General features: G+C 39.0%; 1 protein-coding gene across 2 annotated transcripts in view; it reads left to right on the top strand.

The window, feature by feature from the left end:
* The window catches only part of akap6 (A kinase (PRKA) anchor protein 6), a 227,414-nt gene that overhangs the window by 181,457 nt on the left and 20,757 nt on the right, over positions 1-25,200 (top strand). For both annotated transcript variants that reach the window (XM_080870969.1, XM_080870970.1), the window contains exons 18-19: positions 17,679-17,762; positions 17,990-18,142. In XM_080870969.1, the coding sequence (XP_080727095.1) occupies positions 17,679-17,762; positions 17,990-18,142 (237 nt within the window). The remainder of the gene's footprint in view (positions 1-17,678; positions 17,763-17,989; positions 18,143-25,200) is intronic.

The raw sequence follows: 25,200 nt of genomic DNA, 5'->3' as shown, positions 1-25,200 counted from the left end.
CTGTTACCCATGGACCCCTCGTCCCCCCACAGACCCTTCTAATCATGCTCTTTGGCCTCCGGCCCTCCCACCCTCCTCGTTGGGCCATTTCTATTTTCAGCTTTCTTTCCTCTTGCCAATTTAACCCCCCACCACACACACACACACACACACACACACACACACACACACACACACACACACACACACACACACACACACACACACCATATCACAAGTCCATCCTTTCTCTCCCTTTCAAAGACTTATGACCCATACCCCCTTTATATCGACACATACCCACCTATATCCCGACTTATTCTAAACCAGCACACAATTCTATATTACAACGATTCTCTGTGATATACTTTATTATTCCAAAACAACTTACATGTGTCATGTGCCTGTCTCTGTCTCTATGCATGAATCCTACTCTTTCCTTTCAAAAAATTAAAAATGGAGTCGCTATGCATTTCCACTTAATGCACCTCCAAACACTGTGACATGATCTGCTGTGGCTTGGACGGGGCCTTGTTTAGACAAAGAGACAGAGCCAACTGAAGAGCTGTAAACCCTCTTTACATAAAACTCCCCTTATTCAACATATCATTGTTATTTTAAACACCATGCTCCTCACATGTATTCCAACCACCTCACGTGTATTTAAACAATTATATAGAAATAATTAAATGACAACGCCATACAAGACTGGATTACAAACTTGGCAAATCTGGCATCTTACCCAGGACTCCAGACCGTCACGGATCTCTGGAGCAGAACACAGTTCAGTTTTGCCCCGGGTACCCAGTTTGGGTTTATCAAGTCCTGATATTTTGTGGCAGTCGCAAGTAGTCTCATTGCCAGAGCAAAAAACTGGCAGTAAACCTATACATGGCAGCCAGGGTGAAGATTCCATCTCCATCTGAAAACCTCACACTGCTGAATTTGAGCATTTTTGCACACAGTGTGAACTTCAGTTTTTTCCCCCCTGTATCTCTTACAAAATTCCCACTTTACAGGTTTTACAGGCATATGATCAGTAACTCTTTCAACAAGTATACAGTTCGAAAAGAACTTTCTGGAGTTCTGTGGATTTAGGCTGTCTTCTGAATCCCAGGCTGATTCCATGATGTTGAGGTTAGGCCTCTGTCGGGCTCGTACCATCTGTTATGCGACTTCTGTGGCTAGTTCTGTTTCAGCTTTTTGTCAAGTTTGGAGGCATTTAGATGCCTGACAGCACTGAATTGTCTTAACAAGCTAAAATGTCTGCACATTGCTGCTAGAAATGCTTTAGTACCTACATCTTTACTGCATTTCAGCTTTTTTGCTGTTTCTTATTTAGAATGATTATTTTGTGTTTGCAACGACTTGGGTGAATTATTTAATTACAAAAAAATATATATTCGGATTGCCTTGGGTTAGAGATAGTGTTGCTGTTAGATAGTGTTGAGACATTGCTTCACATTAAAAGTTACTCTTGCTGGCTACGATGCTGAGAAATGCTGCAAAGGCAGGCAGAGATTTTGTTCTCAAACAGAGGACCAATGATCACGTGAATGAGCATTCTTGAAAGATCTCGCAAAGTTTTCTGTTATAAATTGTCTCACCCAGATGCCATTTTTGCCCCTTAAACATTTGCTTCTTTGCTCGATTAGATGTCTCAAATCGGGAGGTTTTAAAGCCTGAATTAATTACTCACTGAATCACTTGAATATATCCATCCTTTCGTTGTATATTTTTGTGAACACCTCTCTCCATAACATGCATAGCCCACCTCCCCTCCCTCAGTGTCTCTCAGGCAGCTAATAGAAGGTGACAGCGAGGCTCTGATATCGATACCTGCTGCATGATGAGGATTAAAGATCCACCGACTCCCTGCCAAGAACACAAGCTGCTGTGTGTTTGTGTGTCTTTTGATTATGCCCGTCTCTGTGTGTTTCTTAGTTGTAGTTCTGTTTGTGTTTATGCCTCGGTTCGGTACGTGTGTGTTTGATTCGCGCGCTTGTTGATGTTTTGAAGAGGTGTTTTCTCGTTAAGAGTTGCTCGTTAGGGGTTGAAGGCGAGCAAACAGGTGAGACGTTACCACGGTAACGGCGTCAACAAACAGATCAGACTTTCATCTTCATCTGCTCAGGAGGAGAAGAAAACACTCGGCTCTTTCATCAGCTAAAGGAATCGAGACAGAGGGAGAATCAAAAACCAGCATAGAGACAGAAGCAGAAGAAAGCTCTGAAGACAAAAGGATGTAGAGAGACACCGGAAAAGTGAGGAAAGCAAGCGAGCGAGAGAGAGACAAGAGCGGTCAGCGGCAAAAGGAAGGAGGATGGAAGAGAAAATCACGGCCACGACAAAGGAGAAGACAATTATCATTTAGTCGCTGTGAAAACCATCAAGAAACAAACTGAAAAAGAGGCGATGATGGCCATAGAGAGGAAGAGCCAGTGAAGAGTAATGAAGACAGAGGAAGAACAGAACAGGAGATTAATTGACACATTTTATTGTCATGTAGAGTTTGAACTTTTCATAACCAACCAGGTATTTATTTAAGGACACCGCAGTCTGATATCTTTCCTCCATTATACAGCCGAGGAGACCTTGAAAAGCAGGGTGTATTTAAAATAAGGTACTCAGTAATTACTACATATTAAAAAACGTATATGTGTCGGATTGCTGAATGACAGAGACACTTTCTGACACTAGTAGTGTTCATCACATCGCTGCTGTCGAACAATTAAAACATGACAGATCAACACTGACTGCTGAATAAATAAATACCAACTTGCATTTTTGCTTAAAGCACAAATGAAGAAATATAAGAACCTTGCAACAGTTTATGTTCTGATCTGTTCTGCTTGTTCCTTCAGTTCATGGTATACACTACTGTTTGTGAGCCTCTGATACTCTGAGTCCAGTCTGCAGGGTTTACTGAAGTTGACAGACATTGTGGATCATCACTTTCCACTCATCGTATTTTATGAAGACAATAAAGTGACAGAAAAAAAACAATGCTTAAATATGGGAAAGGTACTGAACCCCAAGTTGAAAGCAGCTATATAAGATTCAGTCCCATGACCATTTAAGCCTAACATGCCTTCCAGTATTCAGATGCTTGACTGACTCCATCCCGCAACATTTATTTCACTAATCCGTGACAAAAAGCTGAAAGGGCTCCAGAGACACAAGTAAGGTGATCGAGAAAGAGACAGAGACACGAGGCAAACCAATTTAAATCTGCTATAACAGCAACATATAAAAGTGCATGCAGACAAGACAGGGTGAAAGGCAAAGGTGGGAAAGACAAAAGGTTAGGATGAGGAAGAAAAGAGAACACTGGAACACCTCAGTGGTCAGGTGGAGGAAAATGGAAAGTGTTGGCAACACTAGCACAGAGCGACAGAACAGCATCTAAAGAGAGATGCAGGAAGAAAGGAAGAAAAAGCGAAAAGAGAGAAAGTTGGATAGATGAATATACAGGGAAATACAGAGAGACAGAAGCAGATTGGATTTTATTGATAGAAACGTTTTAACTGGCCGCGGTGCGTTCTCCCTGCTGCATTAGTGAGAACAGTAAATGCTTTCACTCACAAAGACTTCATATATCCTCCATTTGTTTACTGCTGCTGAATATTTTAAGAGTAAAGCTTTCATCCCTAAAATGTCGCCGCATGTCGAGCGGGCAAAGGGACTTCAGATAATAACTTACAATAATAAGACCTGATGATGTCAGCAGTAATCCATTTTGACTTTCACGTGAAGGCTCCAGAGCTTTCTGTCACAGAGGTGTTTTTTAAAACTTTCCTTTAATCAAACACTCACTCAGTATTTTATCTCCAGCCTCATGTCAGGGTTACTGCATGTTGTAGGTAGGCTTGCCACATATTGGGACTTTCAGAATTAGACTGCATATCATTTTTATCACCATGTTTTTAGCTTGCAACATATCTTTATGTACGGATAGAGAAGACTGCCTGCACTCAGAATAACAACATAATGTTGATTTCAGCATGTGAGCATGAATACTGCCAAACAATTACTGGTTATTTAAAGTCTGTATTTGTGATCCAGCCAATTAAAATAAAGGCTTCATTTATAATCCGATATTCTGTCTAGCAGACCAATCTAACCCAATTACCAATTACAGGTTTTAAACTAGAGACTTTCTTGCGATGGACGAAATCTGTCCACAGGCAGACAAACATTTGTCAGCCTATGAATGTGACTTGTTCATTTCACAGCCTCAATGCTAGTCTTTTGGCTGCTTCCATGTTGGGGTTCTTCAAAGCCCTGAATGACCATGAATGTTGGGAGAGAAGGTGGAAAACCAGTGCTAGCTAGGTTAGAACACACAAACATCTAATGGGTTGAGTTGTTTGTGACTGGCTGATTACAGCGCTAACGCACTGTGGTAGTGTCGTCCACTATTACCACAGGTGAGTGTCATATCTCCAGCTTTGTTTACTCTGTGTACTAATTACTGTGGGACTAATTCATCTGGTGACTTTAATGATGTCTTTGTTAAATTGTCCTTTCAGAGATTGTTGGTTTGAACACAGAAGATAAGACAAAGTATCCTGAATATCTGGATGAGTTTATTACTTGGTGTGATGCTAGTTTTCTTAAATTAAACACCAAGGTAACCAAAGAAACATATTTTGATGTAGCATTGGTAGTGTTGGGTGGTGACTGTATTCAAGTTGTAAATCCATATAAATATTTAGATACAGTTTTAGATACAATTGATGAAAACCTGACTTGGACTCAAACACCACTGTCATTTATGTAATGGTAATACTTAATGCAGAAGCCGAGACAGTTTGATGTGGATAAGCGGACAGTATACAGTGTTTTATTTAATGTTCATTTGCAGAAAGTATCCCAACTTTTTGTTTTATTGCCTGGTGTTTTTCACTTTCAGTAATCAGTAAGAGCAAACTCAGTAGGATTGTTAACATGGATGGTAAGATTGCAGGTCAGCAATAATGCAGTATGACCCAACTTTGAGAGTCACAAGTGGTGGAAAAAGGGTGAGATATCTTCAGTGATATAGTACACCTTCTTCATGGTGAATACCTCTGACCTTCCTTGGGTTGGAGGGAACAGCCCATCTTGTGCCCAGAGGTCTTCTTTATCTTGTGGTATAACTCTGCTGAACAAATCCAGCTGTAAATGATATGATGTGGTATGATAGGGGTGTCACGCGCACATAGTTTTGACTTTTGGCACTGTGGCACTTTCTTCTTGTGTAATTGAGATATCTTTATTGTGGATATATTTGTCAGACCATCGCCATCGGCACAAATGGAATTTCTGAAAGAACAATAAGTAAATCTAAATCTAATCTAAAAGCTCCATAAACTATACAGGTACAATGCACAGATACAGATATCTGCTAAAAAATGCTGAGAAAAAATACAGAAAATACTAGAAGTTCTGTCATCTGGATGAGGTGTAGCTCCCAGCTCGTCATATTGTTTGTCAGATAATTCCATTAAAATTGCTTCAAAAGTCACCAGGAAAACGCTGTAGAGAATTCCAGTTGATTTAGATGTTTTAATTTTTTGTTTTAACAGGATCAAATTAGATTGAATTGATGGAAAAAAATTCCCCCATGGAGTTGTTATGTATGGATGAATTAGCTACAGTGCTAGTTTATATCAGGCTGTAAAGATGTTATTTTAATGGCTAAATATGAGCATTTTAAGCATTTGAAGAAAGCATTAGAGGAGATGCAGTTCATATCAACTGTGCAATGCTTTCACTTTTTTAGCCCCATAGCCCCGCTGCTTGAGCACTTCCAACCTTGGCTGGCATCTTCAGGATCACATTTTAACTCGTTAAGATCTGATGAGACTGATCCTGCTGTGATGGGGTCCAACATCCTGACAAACACACACACACAGGCAAATAGATTTGCACTTTCAGGGGAAACATTACCAGCCATACAGTTGAACTCTTGTTAAACTGTTATTTTTAATATGTTTTCTATTCATTGTAGTGGTTATGATGATCATAAACAGTGATGGACACTGATGAACTGTAAGCAGTAATCTCTGCAAATCTATCACTCTTTTTGGATAGGAGCAATATGAAATCATACAACTATCTGACCTTTGATCTCTGTCCTTATCATGAGAGATGTCAGAGTAAAAACCCAAACTTTGGCGTCAAGCTCTCACATTGTCAGTGAGTATTAATTTAATATTTTAATGCACATGGGTTTCCAGGTTTTGCTGTAAATTTGACAAACACAGCGGTAAAGTGAGTGGGAGAGGTACGTTTTACTTTGTCTGCTTCCATTTTCAGTGAATTGCTCTAAAAGCCCTTAATGAATCCTGCTGTCTTTCAGAGCCCTATATGTGCTGTTAAAAAACAGTGAGCCTGAAACAGATGGATTCTGAGTCACTGGAAGTATTACATCGAGTCTCATTCCATAATGTGGTGTGACCCATTTGGAGAAATCTTATAAGGTGATATAGTGCATATTAGTTAAGCAACTTCACGTGTGTTTTAAAGGAAAGACAATCACAGAGTTCACTGAGGAGTAGTTGGAAACATAAAAACCTTTAATTCAGGTTAAAAGCCCTCCCAATAACCAGATACAGTTGTTTCTCCATACAGAAATGATGTGAAGGACAATAATGTCTAACCTGGTTTTAATAGTCAGCTGTGTTACCTGATACAAATACAGCCACTCAGAATTGCCACTTTCAGCCAGAGGACTGCCGGCTGACTGTTAACTGACAATCAGATGTCAGCTGAATGTCAGTCACTGGGAGTCCCCCTTTCTTCTCTTGGGGCGTATCGACTTTTCCCCATAAATACACCCTGTTCACCCAATTGAAGAGTGTAACCAGGAGATGGTGTTTGTTTTCTTTAAAAAAAAAACCTCTTACTTGGATAGTTATAGTTTTGGACAGTATTCTTGTCAGGGCAGTGCCTTATAATATAAAGCGCACTGAGTACATAGCACATTTTAGTTTAGCGCTATATAAATAAAGCTGAAACAGCTGTTCTTTTGATAGCTTTCGTTGTGAACCTATTCACCCATTAAAACATAAAAACTTACATTTTGAAAATGTAAAAAAATAAATGGATAAAGCTTTACACTCAGTTTGATCATTCAGACATTTTACACTGCAAATCACCAAATCTATTTCCAGCAAACATCATTTTAAATCTAATATAATAAGTTGATATAATTCACAAAACCCATAATTTCTTTATATTTTGCATAAGAGAGGTCAGACTTTCACCTAGAAGGTGCTTCAAAGTTGTTCTTTGGCTGCTTTGTGAAACATTTCCTCAAACCTTAGAGGGGAAAGCTTTTTCCATGTACTATACAATACTATGTGAATTCTATAAATGTAAGTTTTTCCTATTTGATATTCAGTTTTTGTGTTTTCTGTTGAAACCTTCAATTTGTTTCAAGGAGTAGCGTACTTGCTCTCACAGTTACATCATATCATCCCTTTGGTTACATCAGCTCTAGGGGTCATATGATGATGACAAAGCTTTGATTGCACAATCCCAAGAAACGATATAGAAAATGTACGAAATCGGTATCAGCTGTTAATATTCTCCCGACCACATCGTTGAAAACAAATTATATTTTTGTGACAGTTTGAGTGAGAGAGTATAAGTGCTCATAAAGACCAGGCTGAACACTAATAACTGTTAATTCCCTGCTACCTGTTTGTACATGGAGTTTTTTTCACCTATAACTAAATGAATATACAAATAAATACTGCAGGTTGGACACTTATTTGTGGGACATGTGCCAGTTGGATTTCAAGTGTCCTTTTCACAGTGCAAAAATTTCCAACCACAGTATTAAAATAAATGTTAAAGGTGATAGACAAAGATTAGCGGCAGACAACTTGAGTAAGCAGGCATGACTCTGATCGTTGCCGCTATGACTGTTAATTTATTTGAAAGCGTAAATGCTGAGAGTTACCAAAAGTTTTAGTACTGCGCGAGAGCTTCATGGTCCACTTCTACAGCAGCTTTTCACTGACCTTATTAATCATCAGAAATATTTAGAACAAAGCATCAAATATTTCTGGCACGAATAAACACACACATACACACACACGTCGGGTATCTTCTGGGGACATCTAATTGACATAATGCTTTCCCTAACCCTAACCATAAACTGTCACTAAAACCACATTTTGAGTCTCAAAAATGCCTTGAAACTTGTGGGACCAGGATTTTGGTCCCCACAAGTATAATAAACTTCCAATTTTTTTGTCCCCACAGAGATATGAATACACGCACACGCACATATTGTAGTTCAATCAAAGCGAGTTCAAATTTCCGATTTTATATGACAACATTAGCAGTGCAGTGAATGAATCATTTTAAGATTTTATGTTCAGATACACAAGTCAGCAATAATTATCACTGGCTGGCTTGTTTGATGTGCACAACCTGGATTGTATTTGCTGCAAACATGTATCGATACCAATATATTATATACATGCTGATTCTGTCATAATTATAGAATCACTGAACAAATTTTAAAAGTATAATTATATATTGAGGCAAACTTGTAAATAAATAAATTTGCCTCCACACTGCTCCCCCTGGTGGATACACAAGACATTACTACTGGTTTAACTCAATGACACTTAGCGGTGTTACTAATCATCATTACATCATCCTAGTCTTCGGCGGGGGATATCATTACGGCCACCCATCAGCCGGCAATCGATCAGAATTCATTCGGGAAGCCGTCACGATCCCGTCACTGATGAGCCGCCCATTTTAAGTGGCAGCATCTGTAGTTATTACTACGTTCATTGCGGTCAATACACAGTGAGCATCAGTAATCTATCCAGTAATCTAATCTTGGCAAATAATCCTCATTCTATTCATATGGAAGTAGATGAACGTAATCTAGGCAGCTGTCTCTTTTCATGGTTTCAGTACAGCTCGGCTGTTAGCTACACACCCAACAAATTGTCTCAGGTGTGACAAATTTATACTGAAGTCTTTTGTGTATTATAGAGTCAGACATGTTTAGTTCTTATGTAAACATCTAGAATAATAAAAGTAAAACTCAAAATGTCTCAAACATTGCTGTCATTGACAGTAATAAACTGAGATACTATTGAGACTACTGAGACTATTTATTCAGATCAAGGTTATTAAGGCCTACAACTAAATTAAAAACCCAAACTAGGTTTGAATTATCTAAAACAAAAAATTAAAACTGACCATTATTTATTGTAATGCCTATACTGGTTTTCCTAATCTTGAAATGGTTCAAGATTAGGAAAACCAGATTAGAAACAATTTCCCTCAGGGTACATAAAGTATTATCAATCAATCAATACATGAAAGTAAAAAAGTACAAACTAGCACTGAAGGTAATACAAGGTAAACTTAATTAAACATTTTGAAACAAGAAAAGTCACCTTGTAAATTAACAGAAACTAAACTGAATTAAAAACAAAATGTCAAAATGAACTAATTAGAAAATACAAAACTACGGTGACTGTGGTCGCCTCACAGCAACAACGTTCCCTGCTTTTTGTTAACTAAAATGTTTTTCAGATCTACTTTTTAGTTTAGTTTGAGTTAACGTTAATGACATTAGAAGTGATGTTGTACGGCACTGGGAGCAAGTTTTTATATTTAAATATTGTCTGCTGATATTGATCAGTGTACCTGAGATGTTTTGTCCCTTTCTGATTACAACCATTGCACAATCAAATAAAATGTCAAATGTTGTCTTAAAAAATAATTCTTAACTTTGGCCATTTTTAACATTTTGTGACAATTTTGACATCTTGTACTTCGGGAGGTAAGAGATGATGGAGCTGATCCAACAAAACCGAAACACTGCCCACTCTAAACCAATACATGATCCAAGATGTTTTAACCCTACTTCTTGATGTTTATTCCGTCCACTGGTATTAACCAAAACTCCAGAACAATAATCTAACTTCTCGTAAAAAAAAAAAATCTAGCAAGGTTGTGGATTTGTTCTGCAACCATGTACACTGATTCTCCAGTCCCGACCAACACACCAGGATAGATGTTTCCTATCCTTGTTTCAGCCTCCAAACCCTGAAGGACAGGCTTTCTGCATAATGACGTCTGTCAAGGTGCTCTTCAACGAACCGACGGAGCCGAGTGTGCTTGCTCTGTAACGTTAGTCTTTGTATGAATTCAATTAGACATATAGACGAAATGAAACTGTAACAAAGATGAAGAGAGACAAAGAAGAGGATGAGAAAGAAGAAGACAAATGTCAGATGAGGAGAGAGAGTTGAAGAGAAAAGAGGAGAAAGATGGGAAAGAGTATGCAAACAACAAAGTTTGGGTAGCTTTAGGCGGTATTAGCAGCAGCAGAGGGAATATGTGTGTGGGAACAAATTGTCGACAGGAATTCATTAGGCTCGTTGTGCGATAACGAGTGCTTGTGGTTTTAATTGACTTAATCAACAAATAGAATTAATCAGAGATTTCTAATTAATGGTAATTGATTGAAATATCCGCTGGGTCACCACGCAAGCAGCCAAAATTCTCCTTCCCTCTCTCTGTGCATCGCTCTCTTCATTTCTGTCTCAGAATCCTTTACAGTTTGCCCTTGTCTGCTCTCCCCGTTGTCTCTCATTTGTTTTTCTTGTTCATTATGCCTTTATGTAGTTGTCTTTCTTTTTTTATTACATTTTCTTTTTGTTCTTTCTATTTCTGGTTACCCTCGCTGTGGCTATCTGACTTTGTTTTCTTTCCTTTGTTTTTTTTTTTAACTGGTGATCTTCACGTTTGGTGTTTTACACAACATTTACTTTGAATTAGATCGGGTCAGCACAGTGGTTAGCACTGTTGCCTCACAGCAAGAAGGTCTTGAGAGTCTCCGGGTCGTCCGGCTTGCTCCCACGGTCCAAAGACATGCAGTTACTAGGAATAGGTTAATAGGAAACTCTAAATTGCCCATAGGTGTGAATGTGAGTGCGACTGGTTGTCTGTGTCTATGTGTTAGCCCTGCGACAGACTGGCGACCTGTCCAGGGTGTACCCTGCCTCTCACCCTAAGACAGCTGGGATAGACTCCAGCCCCCAAAGATAAGCGGTAGAGAATGGGTGGATGGATAGATTGCATGACCAACAGTTTGAACACTTGTTTCTTCGGGTGCTGATGAGAAATAATCCAGTAAGTTTGAGAAGTCCACAAGTTCGAGTTTATTAATGTTTCTCGGTGTTCACATCACAGTTGATCTCATCCGTCCCTCCATATTTGTCAGGCTGTAGTAATTTTATGGCAAACAGCAAAATACAAAAAACGCTCGGGTATTGAAAGACACTGTTAAATATGTCATTAGATTTACTGTCTAGTATTCAAAACAGGTTTTCCGATAGACAGTGTATGTATTGTTTTATATAGGTTCAGTTCTGTTGCTTATTGTTTTGAAGAGATTTTTTGGTGTAACCTTCATTTGTGAAATCGCAGAAAAGGATTTGGTGGAAAAGCCTCAACACTAATGAATCCTGTTTATTTTAATCCAAGAATGATGGCTTTTTAAAGACTCTATATTCAGAAAATGACACATCTTACCCACTTCTATTCTTATGTCTCTGTCTCACCTCTGTTTCAAAGTGCTTTCCACTCGTGAAACACTGACATAGCAACCACAGTAACAACCTCCACTCTCCTCTCTCTGTCTTTTGCTTTTTCTCCCTCTCTCACACCTCCCTGCATCCCTCTCCTCACGGCAGGTCTTGGTAATTAGATTGTGGAGATGAGGAGGTGGCGGAGAGTTAAGAGGATTTTGTTTTTAGGAGAAGGAGATTTAAAGAATGAGAGAGATAGAGCAGGATGGAGTAGGGGAGAGTGAGAGATCAAGCTTGAGAAAGCCAAGGAGTGAGAGAGGAAGAGGGTGAAGGGGGAATTATAGAAAGAGGAGAGCAGATCCTTTTCCTTTTGTTTATCGTGAGCCGGTCACTCTTCCTGAAAGAAAGTGTTGAGTGACAGAGATACATGAAGGGAGGGAGAGAGAGACAGAGAGAAAGCAAATGAGGAGATAGTGAAATCATTTGTCTTTTGAGTGTCTCTTCTGCTGGTCAGCTTTGAATATGACAATCTGGAGAGATCTACACAAGCCATTAACAGCTTTTCTTGGTCTGACGCTCGAGATGGCTGTGAAATGGACAATTCCCGATCAGATGCTGAAGGACCACAACCTGTTCAACACGAAGGACTTAGAGGTTCCTCTGAAACCTCATGAATTCTTCTCTTTGGCAACCTGAACGAGCCAGAAGCCTCGCCAAGGATGCTAATTTTATCCACTTATTTTCTAAATCTGTTTTCTCATTTCTAATTAGGTCTTGTGTTGGTGAAGTACTCATTAAATCAAGAGTGTCTCTTTTGCTCCATTTGAACCATAAAAGTCTCATACAGTGCCAGCACTGGTGTTGACACAGTGCTAGTTTACTTCAGTAGTTCTCTCACTTCATCTTATGCTCACCCACAAGTAAGATTTCCTGATACTTAAAATGCTTTCACACCGGACATGTTTGGTGTATGTTAAACAAACTCCAGTATATATTCTTGTATAGGACAAATAACTCAACTGGAAGAGATTTCTTTGGGCAATTTTACATTTTACAGAATTGCCGGGCCAATTCTGCCCCCAGGGCCTTATATTTGACACCCTTGATCTATGTCCTTCAACTTAAACTGATTAAAAGGCGTATGTTTTGAATATAATATAGTGTGTTTTGAAATTTTAAAGCTTTATCACCAGTTTAGGTAAACTAGTTTACCTTTCTGAGGCCAGCATGTGAACAATTAGTGGTGCTGACTCACATCCTAGCAGCTTCACACTTGGCCACAAATCGTCATTAAAAGTCCCATTTAAAAAAAAGAGGCAAAAAAAGGGGCAACAACTGGACACACTCAACACTGATTTCCTGGTCTAACTTGTGACAGTTATGGAAAAGCAGATCAACAGAATCACAAAGTTTTTTGCAAATGGCACAACAGGAGACCGAAGCAATGTAGGAGCTTTAACTTGATATCATAGGCGTATCTACTATAATCTCAATGACTTCAACCACAAGACTGAGGTCAGAGGTCAAGTTTTCTGAAAGTCTTGTGACTGCAATCACTGAAGAAGGAAGTCGCGTAGGATTTTCAAATTAGTGCCGTAGGTTCATCTGCTAAAAATCTTGGATGAGTTCAAATCTCACTGACCTTGACCTAAAGGTCATAGGTCCATGATCAGGTTTTCTTAAAATCATGTGAATGCGAAAACTTAAGGTGGCGATGTAGGATTTTTAAATTGATACCACAGGTGCTTCTACCAAAAATCGTAGACGAGCTCGAATCTCAGTGACCTCGACCTCAAGGTCAGCGTAAGTTTTCTGAAAATCTTGTGAATGTGATAACTTGAGAAAAAGGCAAAGTTTTTGAAATTGATACCATAGGCATGTTTACTAAAAGGCTGAGGGGTATCACCATAGAGTCATCATTTCCCAAAAGAGCAAATTTCCTGCCTTTGTTTACAATTACCTTTGTTTTGTCTTTTCTAGTCCCTCACTAGTCTCACTAGTCTTTTCTCTCAGTCTTCACGCTTTTGCACATTTCCCTCGTTTTTACCTTCACCTCTTTGTCGACCTATCTCACACTTGCTTTTGGCTTTTCTGTCCATCTCAACCTCCCCTCTACATTCTCCATCCCTTTCTCCGCAGCCACTCTATGGCTTCCCATGTATTTTTGAAGAAAAGCTTTTTAGCAAATATTTGTCCAACTGTGTCTGTAGAGCCCTCTGAGTCAATACGGACCCAGCCAGGCTAGACCGGTCCAGAGAAAAAGAGAGTGAGAGAGGGGGGGATCAGTGCATAAAAACCAGCAGTGCAGAAACAATAGAAACTTAGGAATCTCTCTTTTTTTCCTTTCTGTATGGAAATGAATTCACAAAGAACAGAGTTTTGCTCTGTAAAGCTTACCAATCTGCGAGCATAACACTTGTGACTTTCACAAGTAATGCAACTGTTGGTATACCGCTCATATCCATGTTAATGTGTTTTTAAAGGTGTTTTTAATATAGACAAAAAGAGTAAACTCCCTTTGTGAAAACACATAACCTTTACCATAAATTCTCTCAAAGAGAAGTTTGTTGCACTTGCACTGACAAACAGTGAAGTTGTGTCTATTTTTCCTGGTACCCACATATAGTTTTCCTCTACATGAAGTCATGTTTTTCTTGAGACATTTACTTAATTTCATGTCATGCTGGGAGGAAAGGGCTTATTTTAGTTAGGTTTTTTTCTTAGTTTTTGGATCATTATATTGTTGTGTTTAACAAAAGCAGATCGCACTCACATTAGTCCTGCCTACAAGGCTCTTCATCATTTAATTAACAAGGCAAATATTCTTAAAGTATTATAGAACCAAGCAGCTAACACTGTTGGAGACGGCATCAGTGCTCTGTTGGTAACTACACCAACGTCCCCCAAATGTTTTCAAACAGATTTTTAGTTATCTCAATTAATACACACTTTAGCAGCTATTCATTTCTTTATACTTAGCAACTGTTAGCTAACAGTTTATCTATACTGTGCTATCTATTGTTAAACGGGTCTTTTAATCTCAGATTATCACGTTTTTGGAGCATTTTCTGCTAAACACCCACCAGTTTCCCATTTTCGAGATGTACTCTATCTACTATTTCCAGACTGATAATTCAGGTTAAGTTTAAATAATACTAAAAGGCATTGAAAATTCAAGAAATGCTGAAGTGGTGCCCTGAAGGGTGGGACAAGGTATAAAAAGTGTTCTAATTTCTACATTGTGCAACTGAAATGCATGCAAATGAATTTTAAAGTCTTTTGAAATTTAATCATGTCTGATTTTTTTTATTTAGAATTTTACATTAAGAAGCAGAGGGGGAACAAAGTGTTTCCCCAAACTTTATGGGGGGCATGATATATGAAAATGCTACATTGTTCCATGTTTAAGACCTCCAGGACAATGTGCATGGTTACAATGTGGTTCTCGAAAACAAAATATTTGCATAGATTTAACTAAATAATTTTCTTTTCATTATAATTCTCCAGAATTTGCTTCTATTCAGATTAGACAGTCCACTAATATTTTTGGTTTTGGGTTACAACTTAACATATTTGCTCAACCCAGCATGAAAGTTGAATCAAACTAGTATAGTCGAATTTAATGTTAAAAAGTATTCTACATATTTAGTTTTTCATCTGGGATGTGAAAGTTTTAGTCAGATATGAGATGACAAAGCAGAAGGCCCACTGTGATTTGAAATGGTGCTTTTACAAAAACTATTTACAATTTCCTGTTCTGAACTTTAGCTAGCAGCTGTATTTCAACTTTTAATCAGTTATGTTTGTCTTTACTGAGTCTTACTCTTGGCCTGATATGTCAGCCGTCAATTGTATTTAATATCAATTTTTTAAATTTAATAATGAATTCACACTTTTCCCATAGCGCTATTCTTCTGTAGCAGTACCCTCACGAGACATTTGTTTCCCTAGTTGAAAACCCCTGGTCTGTACTATAATGGTTTATCCATGGTTCTGCTGTGCACTAGACACTTATCAGAAGCCTAATAAAAGAAACTAGATTTAAAGTCTATTACTAAACCTTAGGGCACAGTTACATTGGGATATACAGTGAATCATTACACAGTCTTTGTACATGACTGTATTGATTAAGTATTGAAGCAAATGAGTTTGCAAGACACGGTTGAGTAGACAGCTCAAAAATGGGTCTGTTAGCCTGTTAAATTTGTTTGTGGATGGCAATAAGTTGTACACCTGTCGTAATCCATCAGGAAGTACACAGCTGGTTTTCTGTGGAGCAGAAAGATCTTGCATCAGCACCGAAGCAAACGGATGGACTGGTCTTCACTGCCCAACGAGTGATATAGAGAAGTTTCTCACATGCTAAAAAGCTCATTTTGAAAACATTTCTCAATCAGCATATTTGGTTTTCAAAGTGTTGTTCCAGCCCCAATCTAGTTTAATACGTCTTCCTGTGCTTCCTCCGTGCTGTCTGCTGCACTTATTTGGCGCGGAACGAGTATCACTCAGTCGTTTCATTGTTTAGAGCCTCCTCCCTCAATGTAATACACACCTCCTGTTTGGAATAAATTTATCTGCCACCCCACAGACACACACGCGAACACACACTTGGCTTGTCCTCTTGATCCTGTCTGCTGTATTCTGCATCCCCATCTTCTGTTTAGACAACCAGGCAAGCCACAAATATGCTAAACTGAAGAGAGCGGGAAAGAGGAGATGAAAGACGGGAGAAGAAGTGTTGAGTGTGTGTGAGAAAGAGGCAAAGTGTGAATGTGTGCGCACGCAAGAAAGAGAGAGCGAGAGAGAGTTAGAGGGAGAGAGAGAATCCCATTTCATTGCAATAGTGTTTAATATTTATTGGAAAAATGTAAAGAAAATGTAAAGGAAGTGCTTTTCAGCGAGCAGGCAGGATTAGCATAAATAGTTTGGGGCTTGGACGTGCTTGGTCCCTGCCGCAGAGGAGTAAGGCTGTCCCCTCTATTCGCTGTCTCACACACAGAAATATATGCATATGTTTGCACATACACCCACTGCTACACAAACTTTATGCACAAGCCTGCACGAGTAAACACTGAAACATGCAAACACACACACACACTGACCTTTGAGTGTGGAAACTCATCAGCATATAGTGATTTATAATAGGCACTGCCAATCCTTGTTTCTTTTTTTTCCTCTTTTTTTGCATTTATTAGACAGAAGCCGGGAGGGAAGCAGAGAGGGGGAATATTGGCTGTTGTCATTTATTTTATGCACTGTTGCTGCTGATCAAGGATCTGTGTGCTGAATTTGACTTTATGCTAATAAACTGTAATGAATGACCAGAATTTAACTACAGTGAAGTGCAGCGAATGTAGGTCTTCTTTCTTGATCTTTTATTGTTAGAGAAATGAATAATTCTGGTTTATTTAATGTTTAGGGTGTTGTTTTCATAATCGTGTCCATAATTTCTCCCTGTGTTAGTATTAATGAAAATTCGGGACATTGGTAACATTGTACAAGAAAGATGGAGGGATTAGGGGCAATGACAGTAAGTCTGTAAAAGAAACCAACAGTTTATGATCATTTAAACCAGAAAAGTACAGCTAATTATCCTGAGCAGTACATTGAGTCGAGCCTCGTTGAAGCACATAAATTGTACTTTACGTGCTTCTTGACATACTTTTAACCATAAACATATTACAGTAAAGTAAGAAGTACTAACAAAAAAATGTAAATAAATATATATTTATTTAAATATATTTATATAAATAAATAAATAATTAAGAGAGCATAGTGTTGCATGAAAGAGGACGCATATGATTTGTCTTTTTCTTTTGGCAGGAATCTTTAGGGGTTGTCAGAGCAACTCAGACTTTTTGAAATCTAAAAAAGTAGCAGGAAAAAAATTGAATATTTTTGGTATGGGACTTTTTTGTATCCAAAAACCTAACCAATTTAAGGTTTGAAGTTGGAATTTAAATTTTTTTAAAGGAAATGGGGAGCTTAGCTAACGTGAAACAAACCACAATATGATTTTCCAACCTCTACAAGAAGTTTGAACTAATGAGCTGACGCTCAGCATTTCTTGTTGTTGTGCAAATGAGCTGCTTTTCTGACCTCACTCTCCTCGTCTTTCTCTTCCATGTTGCCATCCAGCCCCTGTGTTCGGACATTCAAGCCCGACGGCGTGGGGTCTCCTCTGTTCTGAAACTGTGCCAGAAGCTGCTACAACAGAGCCAGGTGGGTAAAGGAAAACACAACTTAGATGATGGAAAGTTGGCTGCCAATGTGAAAGAACTGTGGATTCACCTCACCAGCAAAAGACACGAGTTATATATAACTCACAAAATATACTTTAGAAATGTTAAATTTTATATTTATAATTTTTAGACTTTTGAAACCCTGAGAAGAATAAATTCTGTTGTCAATTCTTACAATAAATCGATCTAATCCCCACCCTAAAACAGTCGGGCCCCATGGCTGAGGTGGGCCCTGATGCGGAGCAGCACAGAGAGGCCCTGCAGCTGCTGTCTATCAACCTAGAGAGAAGGTGGGAAGCGATCGTGATGCAGGCGCTGCAGTGGCAGAACAGACTGAAGAGAGAGCTGGGAGAGCAGCAGGTTAGAGCGCTCTGACATTTACACTTTACATCCTTCATTCTACACTGCAGGCAGTCAGCTGACGCGCTGTTACACTCAGTGAGCATGTCAGCGTTTGATTTGATGCTAAAATGTGCCGTGAAAGACAGATGGTGCCACGATTGAAGCCGCGGTGTTTTGGTTATGGAATAATTTTTATAACCCGAGACAGTGTCATAATATTTTGTGAAATAAGCATCAACTCCTGAACAAAGCTGTTTTTATTTTTTCCTTAGGTAACCCCCCCCCCCCCCACATGCACACACACACAAACACATGCACACGCACACACTCCTCCTCCTCCCGTGTCAAACATACGCACACTCCAACCCCCCCAGGCAAAACTGTGGAACAAAATGAATGTTATTAAGGTGTCTAACAGTTTGGCTGTGGTTAGATAACAACATTTTCTCTAAGGCTCTGTGTAGAAGTAAAATGAAAGACGCACTAAGGAGGATTTCAGTGCCTGGACTGGAGTTTGTGATCAACTTTTAAAAATAAGTCACAATTTCTGATGGCTTTCACAGATCCCGCGCTAGTTTTGAAAAAAATATAGATTATCGTAACCTTTTTCTTTTAATTTCATACTCTGTGACAATTCTGGCAAACATCTGTTTTTGCTTCTTTGACTGGTGGATTTCCCTCAAGATTCGAGCCATGTTTTTTTTTTTGCTATACTGATAACTCACTGCTATTAAATTGCAACAAAACTCAATTTTTCAGAATTTTCTCATTTTCTTTCTTCAGTCTTTTATTTCTCTCGTTCTACTTAAGATAATTTGAAATGTGCATAACCAAAACACAAGATTATTTGAATTGACACATATTTCAGTTATGTTACAGTAACTCACATTGATGGTGAGCTGTTACTGTCGCATGTGCCTGATGCCCACCTACCACTTCTGGGTATTTCGAGTAGGCAGTCAAATGAAGTTTCTCTTATAGCTCACAACTTCTTGTTCCTTATTTAGTTTAATGTACTGGTCTGTAAATAAGGAAGGCATGAAGCCAAGCAGCTGGAGAGTATTTGGACGATTCTTTTTGGGGTGGTTGTAGCTCAGGAGGTAGAGCAGGTCATCTAAATGGTAAATGGACTCATTCTATATAGCGCTTTTCTACTCTCTCAGAGTACTCAAAGCGCTTTATACAAAATGCGACATTGACCCAATCACACAAACACTTTCTTCTAAACTTTGAGTGCTTCCTAACTACATTCATACATTCACACACATTCATACTCCGATGGATGCATCGGAGAGCAATTTGGGGTTAGTGGTTCGATCCGTGGCTCCTCCAGTCTGCATGTCAAATAATCTTGGACAAGATACTAACCCCAAGTTGCTCTCCGATGCTCTAGGAAGCAAAAGGTTAAAAGGTACTTTTTCTGTCCCACTGTCGCCAAGTGTTTGCTTACAGGTCGGGGTTTTCTCTGTATTATTGTAACACACCTTGAGGCAACTGCTGATGTGATTAGGAACTTTGTAAATAAAATCTAATTGAGTCTGAGTAAGAAATCATTTTGCTTGAAAATTTAGTTTTGTCTTTCACTGTAGTCAAACAAAACTTAAGATTTGGGACAAAGTTTAATGAACGTGGTAGTTTTTCTGGCTACTAACTCAGCTTAAAGTTGTTTTCAAAATCTTAGAATTTTAAAAAAAAATTTATGCCCAGGAAAACTTGTTGTGAATTATTAAACTTATATAACAGATTATACATAATGTTCTCTATGGGTTGTCAGTATATCATTAGTAAAAGGTTTCTTAAGATCTAAAGATGCCCATGTTGTCTGCAGAGGGTTTATTCTCAGGCCTTGTAATTTTACTCAGAAAATAGCATTATTTTTGTGTTTTTTACTAATTAATGTCTTAACAAGAAAAGCTAAGTCTCATCAGAACCTGACTAGAGGAAAGGTCAGAGGATTACTAAATCATTGGGAATATGGGTGGTGGAGATATGTTATCCCAGAAACTACCCCACCAAATTTCATGAAACTGGAGTAAAGAAGTGGAGCACAGGCAACGAAGACTTTGTTGACTTTTTTTTAACATGTGAAGTTACTTTTTGAAATCCCCTGTAGTCTACAGGATGTAACAATGGTCTGTACTGAACAAAACTATCCCCACCCTGAAGCCGAGCCACTATGAGAGGCAAAAGTCTCTGTGGATATCCTGCATTTTAAAAGTCTGCCTATGCTGAACCTTTATGTGCCAAGTCCATTCTATATCAGCGAAGCCTTCCTGAAGCTTCCAGTTGATAAAAGCTAATCTGTTAGTTTTCCAGTGTGATCAGTGTCATGGAAGCAATGTTTCATCTGACACCTGCTCGACAAACAAAAGAAACAAATGAGATTTTAACACTTTGACAGTTTGCATATTAGAAAACCACGCATGTCTGGCACCATGACGGCACATCGGCAAAAAGAAATCTGTAGCTGATGATGCGTTTCAGGTTCCATGTTTCAAGTGCTCACTTATCACAGCGATGGTTTAACGCTGCAGTATGACAGCTCAGCACATGGGCATCTTGTCTGAGGAAGCAGCTTGTGCCATTGGTGTTCAGCGAAAATTCATTCATGAGGGAGCCGTCCACAGCTGAGCTGCTTGGGCAGATCAAAAAGCTGAGTGCTTTCTTCAGCTGAAGGCAGGGAGCTACAGCAGAATGGAAGCGTTAAGGATCTCTAATAGTGATGAATATAGAGGCAGAAGGAGGGGGGCATTTGGATACAAGGTGAAGGGTTTGGCAGGGAGACACATGCACAGTCACACTTACGTAAGCATAAAAAGCTGTTAAGCTTCAAGCACTATTGTGTTAGACTAGTGCTTGCAAGCAGAAACACAAAGTGTCGTGCCAATGTGAAGGGAACGTACAGTGGGGAAAATAACTGACAGATATTCATGTGCTAACAGCTCAGAAAAAATAGGAAGAGAAGGAAGGTGAAAGTAAAGGAGGGGAGGGGAAAAGGAAAGGAGGTCAGGAGTGTGTAGGAGGACAGAGAGACCACACCGTGTCACACCTTTGGTTTAGAATTTAAGCACAAACTAAGTGAAACCTTCTGGGGCCAAGCAGGAAGGGCACTCTTTAGACTTCCATGTTAAAATGACCAATTAAAAAACATTAAAAAGCTTGTAGAAAACAACCATTTGGTTCTTTATGGACGTTTTTCTGCCTTCATAGCAACTGAATCCTCACAACCAGCCAGGTATGCCTGGAGGTTTCTTCCTCCTGCAGAACAGGGAGTTTTTCCTTCTCACTGTCACCAAGCTTGCTCACAGGGAGCGCTGTGGTTGTTGGGGTTTTCTCTGTATAATTGTAAGGTTGTGATTTGGCGCAAACATATATAAACAAAATTTAATCAAACTGAACTGAACAAAAACAAACAAACTTCCATGTGGATACTATAAAGGTATAGCACTAGAGCTCCCGTTTTAACGGCACAGTGGTTAGCACTGTTGCCTCACAGCATGAAGGTCCTGAGTTCAATTCCACCATCAGGCCAGGGTCTTTCACGGTGTTTTCGTGGGTACTCCAGCTTCCTCCTAATGTCCAAAGACATGCAGTTAGTGGGGTTATATGTGGTCATAAATATTTTGTACTTGTAAAAAAGATTTGTATGTGTAAAAAAGATTTGTGTGTGCGTAAAAAGGATTTGTATGTGTAAAAAAGATTTGTGTGTGGACTTAGGAAAAAAAACCCTGCAAGTTACAAGTACGGATTTTGACCCTATTTTTCTTCCTTTCATCTGATTGGTCAATGTCATGTCAATCACAAATGTAACAATCCAATCAGAGAACAGATGGGTTTGGCTGTCGGAGGGGCGCTTTTTTGAACTGCAGGTCCTTGAAGGGTGATACAGTTTGAAGCTGGAGGATCGCTATATAAATATCCGATAGCAGTTAGGTCCCCTAACTTTCAGTAGCTGTTGAAAGGAAAAAGTTGTGGTATATCAGTGGTTAGAAATACCATTATTACTTTAGGATTAGTTTAACACAAAGTCAGGGCTGACCCGGGACCATTGCTGTGAGTCACAGTGCGCAGCATAAAAGTCCTTTCACATCGGACGCAGGATGTGCTGCTAATGCTAACTGCTAACTAAAAGCAAAGGATCCAGAATTTGTTGCGCTGGCTGCTGGGCTCTGTGGGTTTTTGCAGCAGCGCTACCTGTACTAGATGCACACACAAATCTTTTTTACACATACAAATCTTTTTTACGCACACACGTACAAAATATTTATGACCACATTTTGAGCCCATAGGGTTAGGTTAATTAAAACACTAGGTGCAAATGGTTATCTATGTCTTAGACCTGCGACACACTTTTGACCTGTCCAGGGTGTACCCTGCCTCTTGCTGTAAGACAGCCGGGATAGGCCCCAGCGACCCTGAAAAGGATAAGCGCAATCAAATGGATGGACTTTTCAAATCATTTAACTCTTTCCTAAAATGTTCTTATTCATCATTTACTAAGTGTGGTATAAAAACAAACAAAGAATAAATAAATAAATACCATTCCATAAAATCAGTCTAAAAATGTGATACTTTCTTTCTACAGAAATAAAAATATGCCTCTTTAAACACCAGTGACCATTTAATAAGGTCACTCTTTCAAAGATATTCTGACCTTTGATGATAAATATGCCAAAAATCTGAGAGATGTATTGATTGGAGCTGACTTTACCTTACCACGTGGGAATTTCCCATGTTTAAACTGTACCCAGTGCAGCACTCTGATCTGTGGGGATACTGTGGAATTCAAAACAAAATCTCTTGCAGAACCATCATGTCTATTTCAATCTATAGAACATATATTTTTCTTGTCACTTTTAACGATCTTATAATTTATCTAATAGATAGTTTATGCATTGTTCTTATAGAATTTTCCTTTGACTGTTGTCAGTTACATGTTGTAATATGTGTTATTTGTCGATGCTTTTTCTCGTGTTGCATGGATAAAAGCTTCTAGTTGAATTGTATTTATTTTGCCCTTTCATACTCATCAGTGAGCCGCAGTATTGTGTTTGTATTAAGACCACACTCTCTAATCGTGTTGAAGAGTCAGAGTTGAGCGCACTCTTACTTTGTATCACTTGCAAAGAAAATATGGAGAATCTGTCTAATTCTGCTTTACATGTGCTGCTGGAGGTCACACTCTGCCTTTCTCTCTCTCTCTCTCTCTCTCTCTCTCTCACTTTTGTAAATTCACACACAAAGGACACACACACACATATTGTAGAGGAGGAGAAGACAAATAACGGAGGCCAGACACTCTGACCTCGCTGCTGGCTGGAGAGTAATTTCACTTCTAGTGGAGATAAGAGAGGAATAAAGAGAAAGAGAGAAGCAAAAAAGAGGGAAGGGGAGGAAACCCGAGAATGAACCAGAGAAGCATATATGTGGGTGGTATAGTTTATAAATGAACACTTCTGCCCCATGATAAAATGACTGTCCGCTTCTGGTTTCCGTGTGCACGCATCCCTGTGTGGATTTTTGAGAGAGGGTTTGTGTAAATGAGTCCGCTCGCCTGCCTGCAAATGACTGCAGGAATGCGTGGCTCAGATTTTAAGTACAGTGTAATGACTGAGAAAGGAGATCAGCTTGTGCAAGTTATTGTACCAACACACAAATGACAAAGAGAAACTTGTGTTTGGTGGTAGAGTTTCTTTTAACAGCTGAAGTAAACTGAAATTGGTGTATTTTTATTACTAAAGCTATTAATTGATGTTAGTGCTTTACAACCAACCATGTTATTTATCAAAGAAAACATCAAAAGAGTCGTTACTTCCTGAGAAAAGTCACTATTTCTGTTTTACTAATCATCTTTTCACACATATTTCTGTATTATACTTTTTTCTAGCTGTTTTTTAGGTGTATAGTGCACAATCTCATCTTACTTTTTATTCTTCTTTAACTTAACTGTAGCATCAGTGATAAAACCTTTATAACATACCAGAAGAAATGAAAATCATCAGTGTTTCTCTGTCTTAGCACAACAGAAAATACAAGTTGTATAACAGAGTGTTAGTGGATGCTAGAGGAAAGCTTGGGGAAATTAGAGTTCATTCTTTGAGGACTGTGAAATGAAAATACAAGGTGAATTTCTTGGCAATCAAGCTTGGTGATGAGTGGATTACTATGGCGTTATGTTTGTGCCACAAAACCAGCCAATCACAGACTTGGATGCAAAAAAATCTGATTGGCTGTTCTGGTCTCCAATCAGCTCGAAATGACGAAATGCAATATCCCAGAATGCATTTCGTCCAAAACTCAAACGAGGCAGTGGCACGCTTTTTGTGACCCATTAAGAGTAATATTTCAAACTCCGCCACTCTGCGTTCCTCTGCCACTGCCTCGTTTGAGCTTAGGACGAAATGCATTCTGGGATATTGCATTTCGTCATTTCGAGCTGATTGGAGACCAGAACAGTCAATCAGATTTTTTTGCATCCAAGTCTGTGATTGGCTGGTTTTGTGGCACAAACATAACGGTTTACAGAAAGAGTTGAGCGCGCACAGGCAGAAATGTTGAGAGCGCAAGCAACACATTGCGAGCAAGCGGAAATGCAAAAACAACATGCTTTCACAGTTGCTAGCAGCTGTTGTGAGGCAGTATAAAAGACTATGAAACAGACTAATGTAACTGTCACCTGCAAAACACTTACGTATAATACTACAACAGCCACATGTTAGAAGGCAAACTTCTCCCATCGAGCTTCTCCAGCATTTAGTTTACCATAAGTGAAGGCATCACCACTGTTTGGAAAAGGTTGGACATTGTACATGTGGTTACTCGCATGATGGCAAAACAAGCCAAGAGACATAACCAACACAAGTCTGATATGATTGTAACACGTCAGATCAGTCTGTAGTAAAAAATGCTTTTCTCACTGCTTTTTAGCCAAACATAATTGGCTAGCATGAAGATACGTTTGACCCATTTGGTGTCATCTAAAACCACTTTGCTAAGATTAGTTAAAACCATGTCATTTGGATTTTGAGACATTCTTGGAAGATTTCCTCCCCTTTGTAAAGAACCTCAAAGACATT

The sequence above is a fragment of the Rhamphochromis sp. 'chilingali' genome, assembly GCF_963969265.1.
Source record: "Rhamphochromis sp. 'chilingali' genome assembly, chromosome: 21".
NCBI lineage: Eukaryota > Metazoa > Chordata > Actinopteri > Cichliformes > Cichlidae > Rhamphochromis > Rhamphochromis sp. 'chilingali'.
The sequence above is the reverse complement of the archived record's forward strand: the minus strand, read 5'-3'. Positions and strand labels throughout refer to the sequence as shown.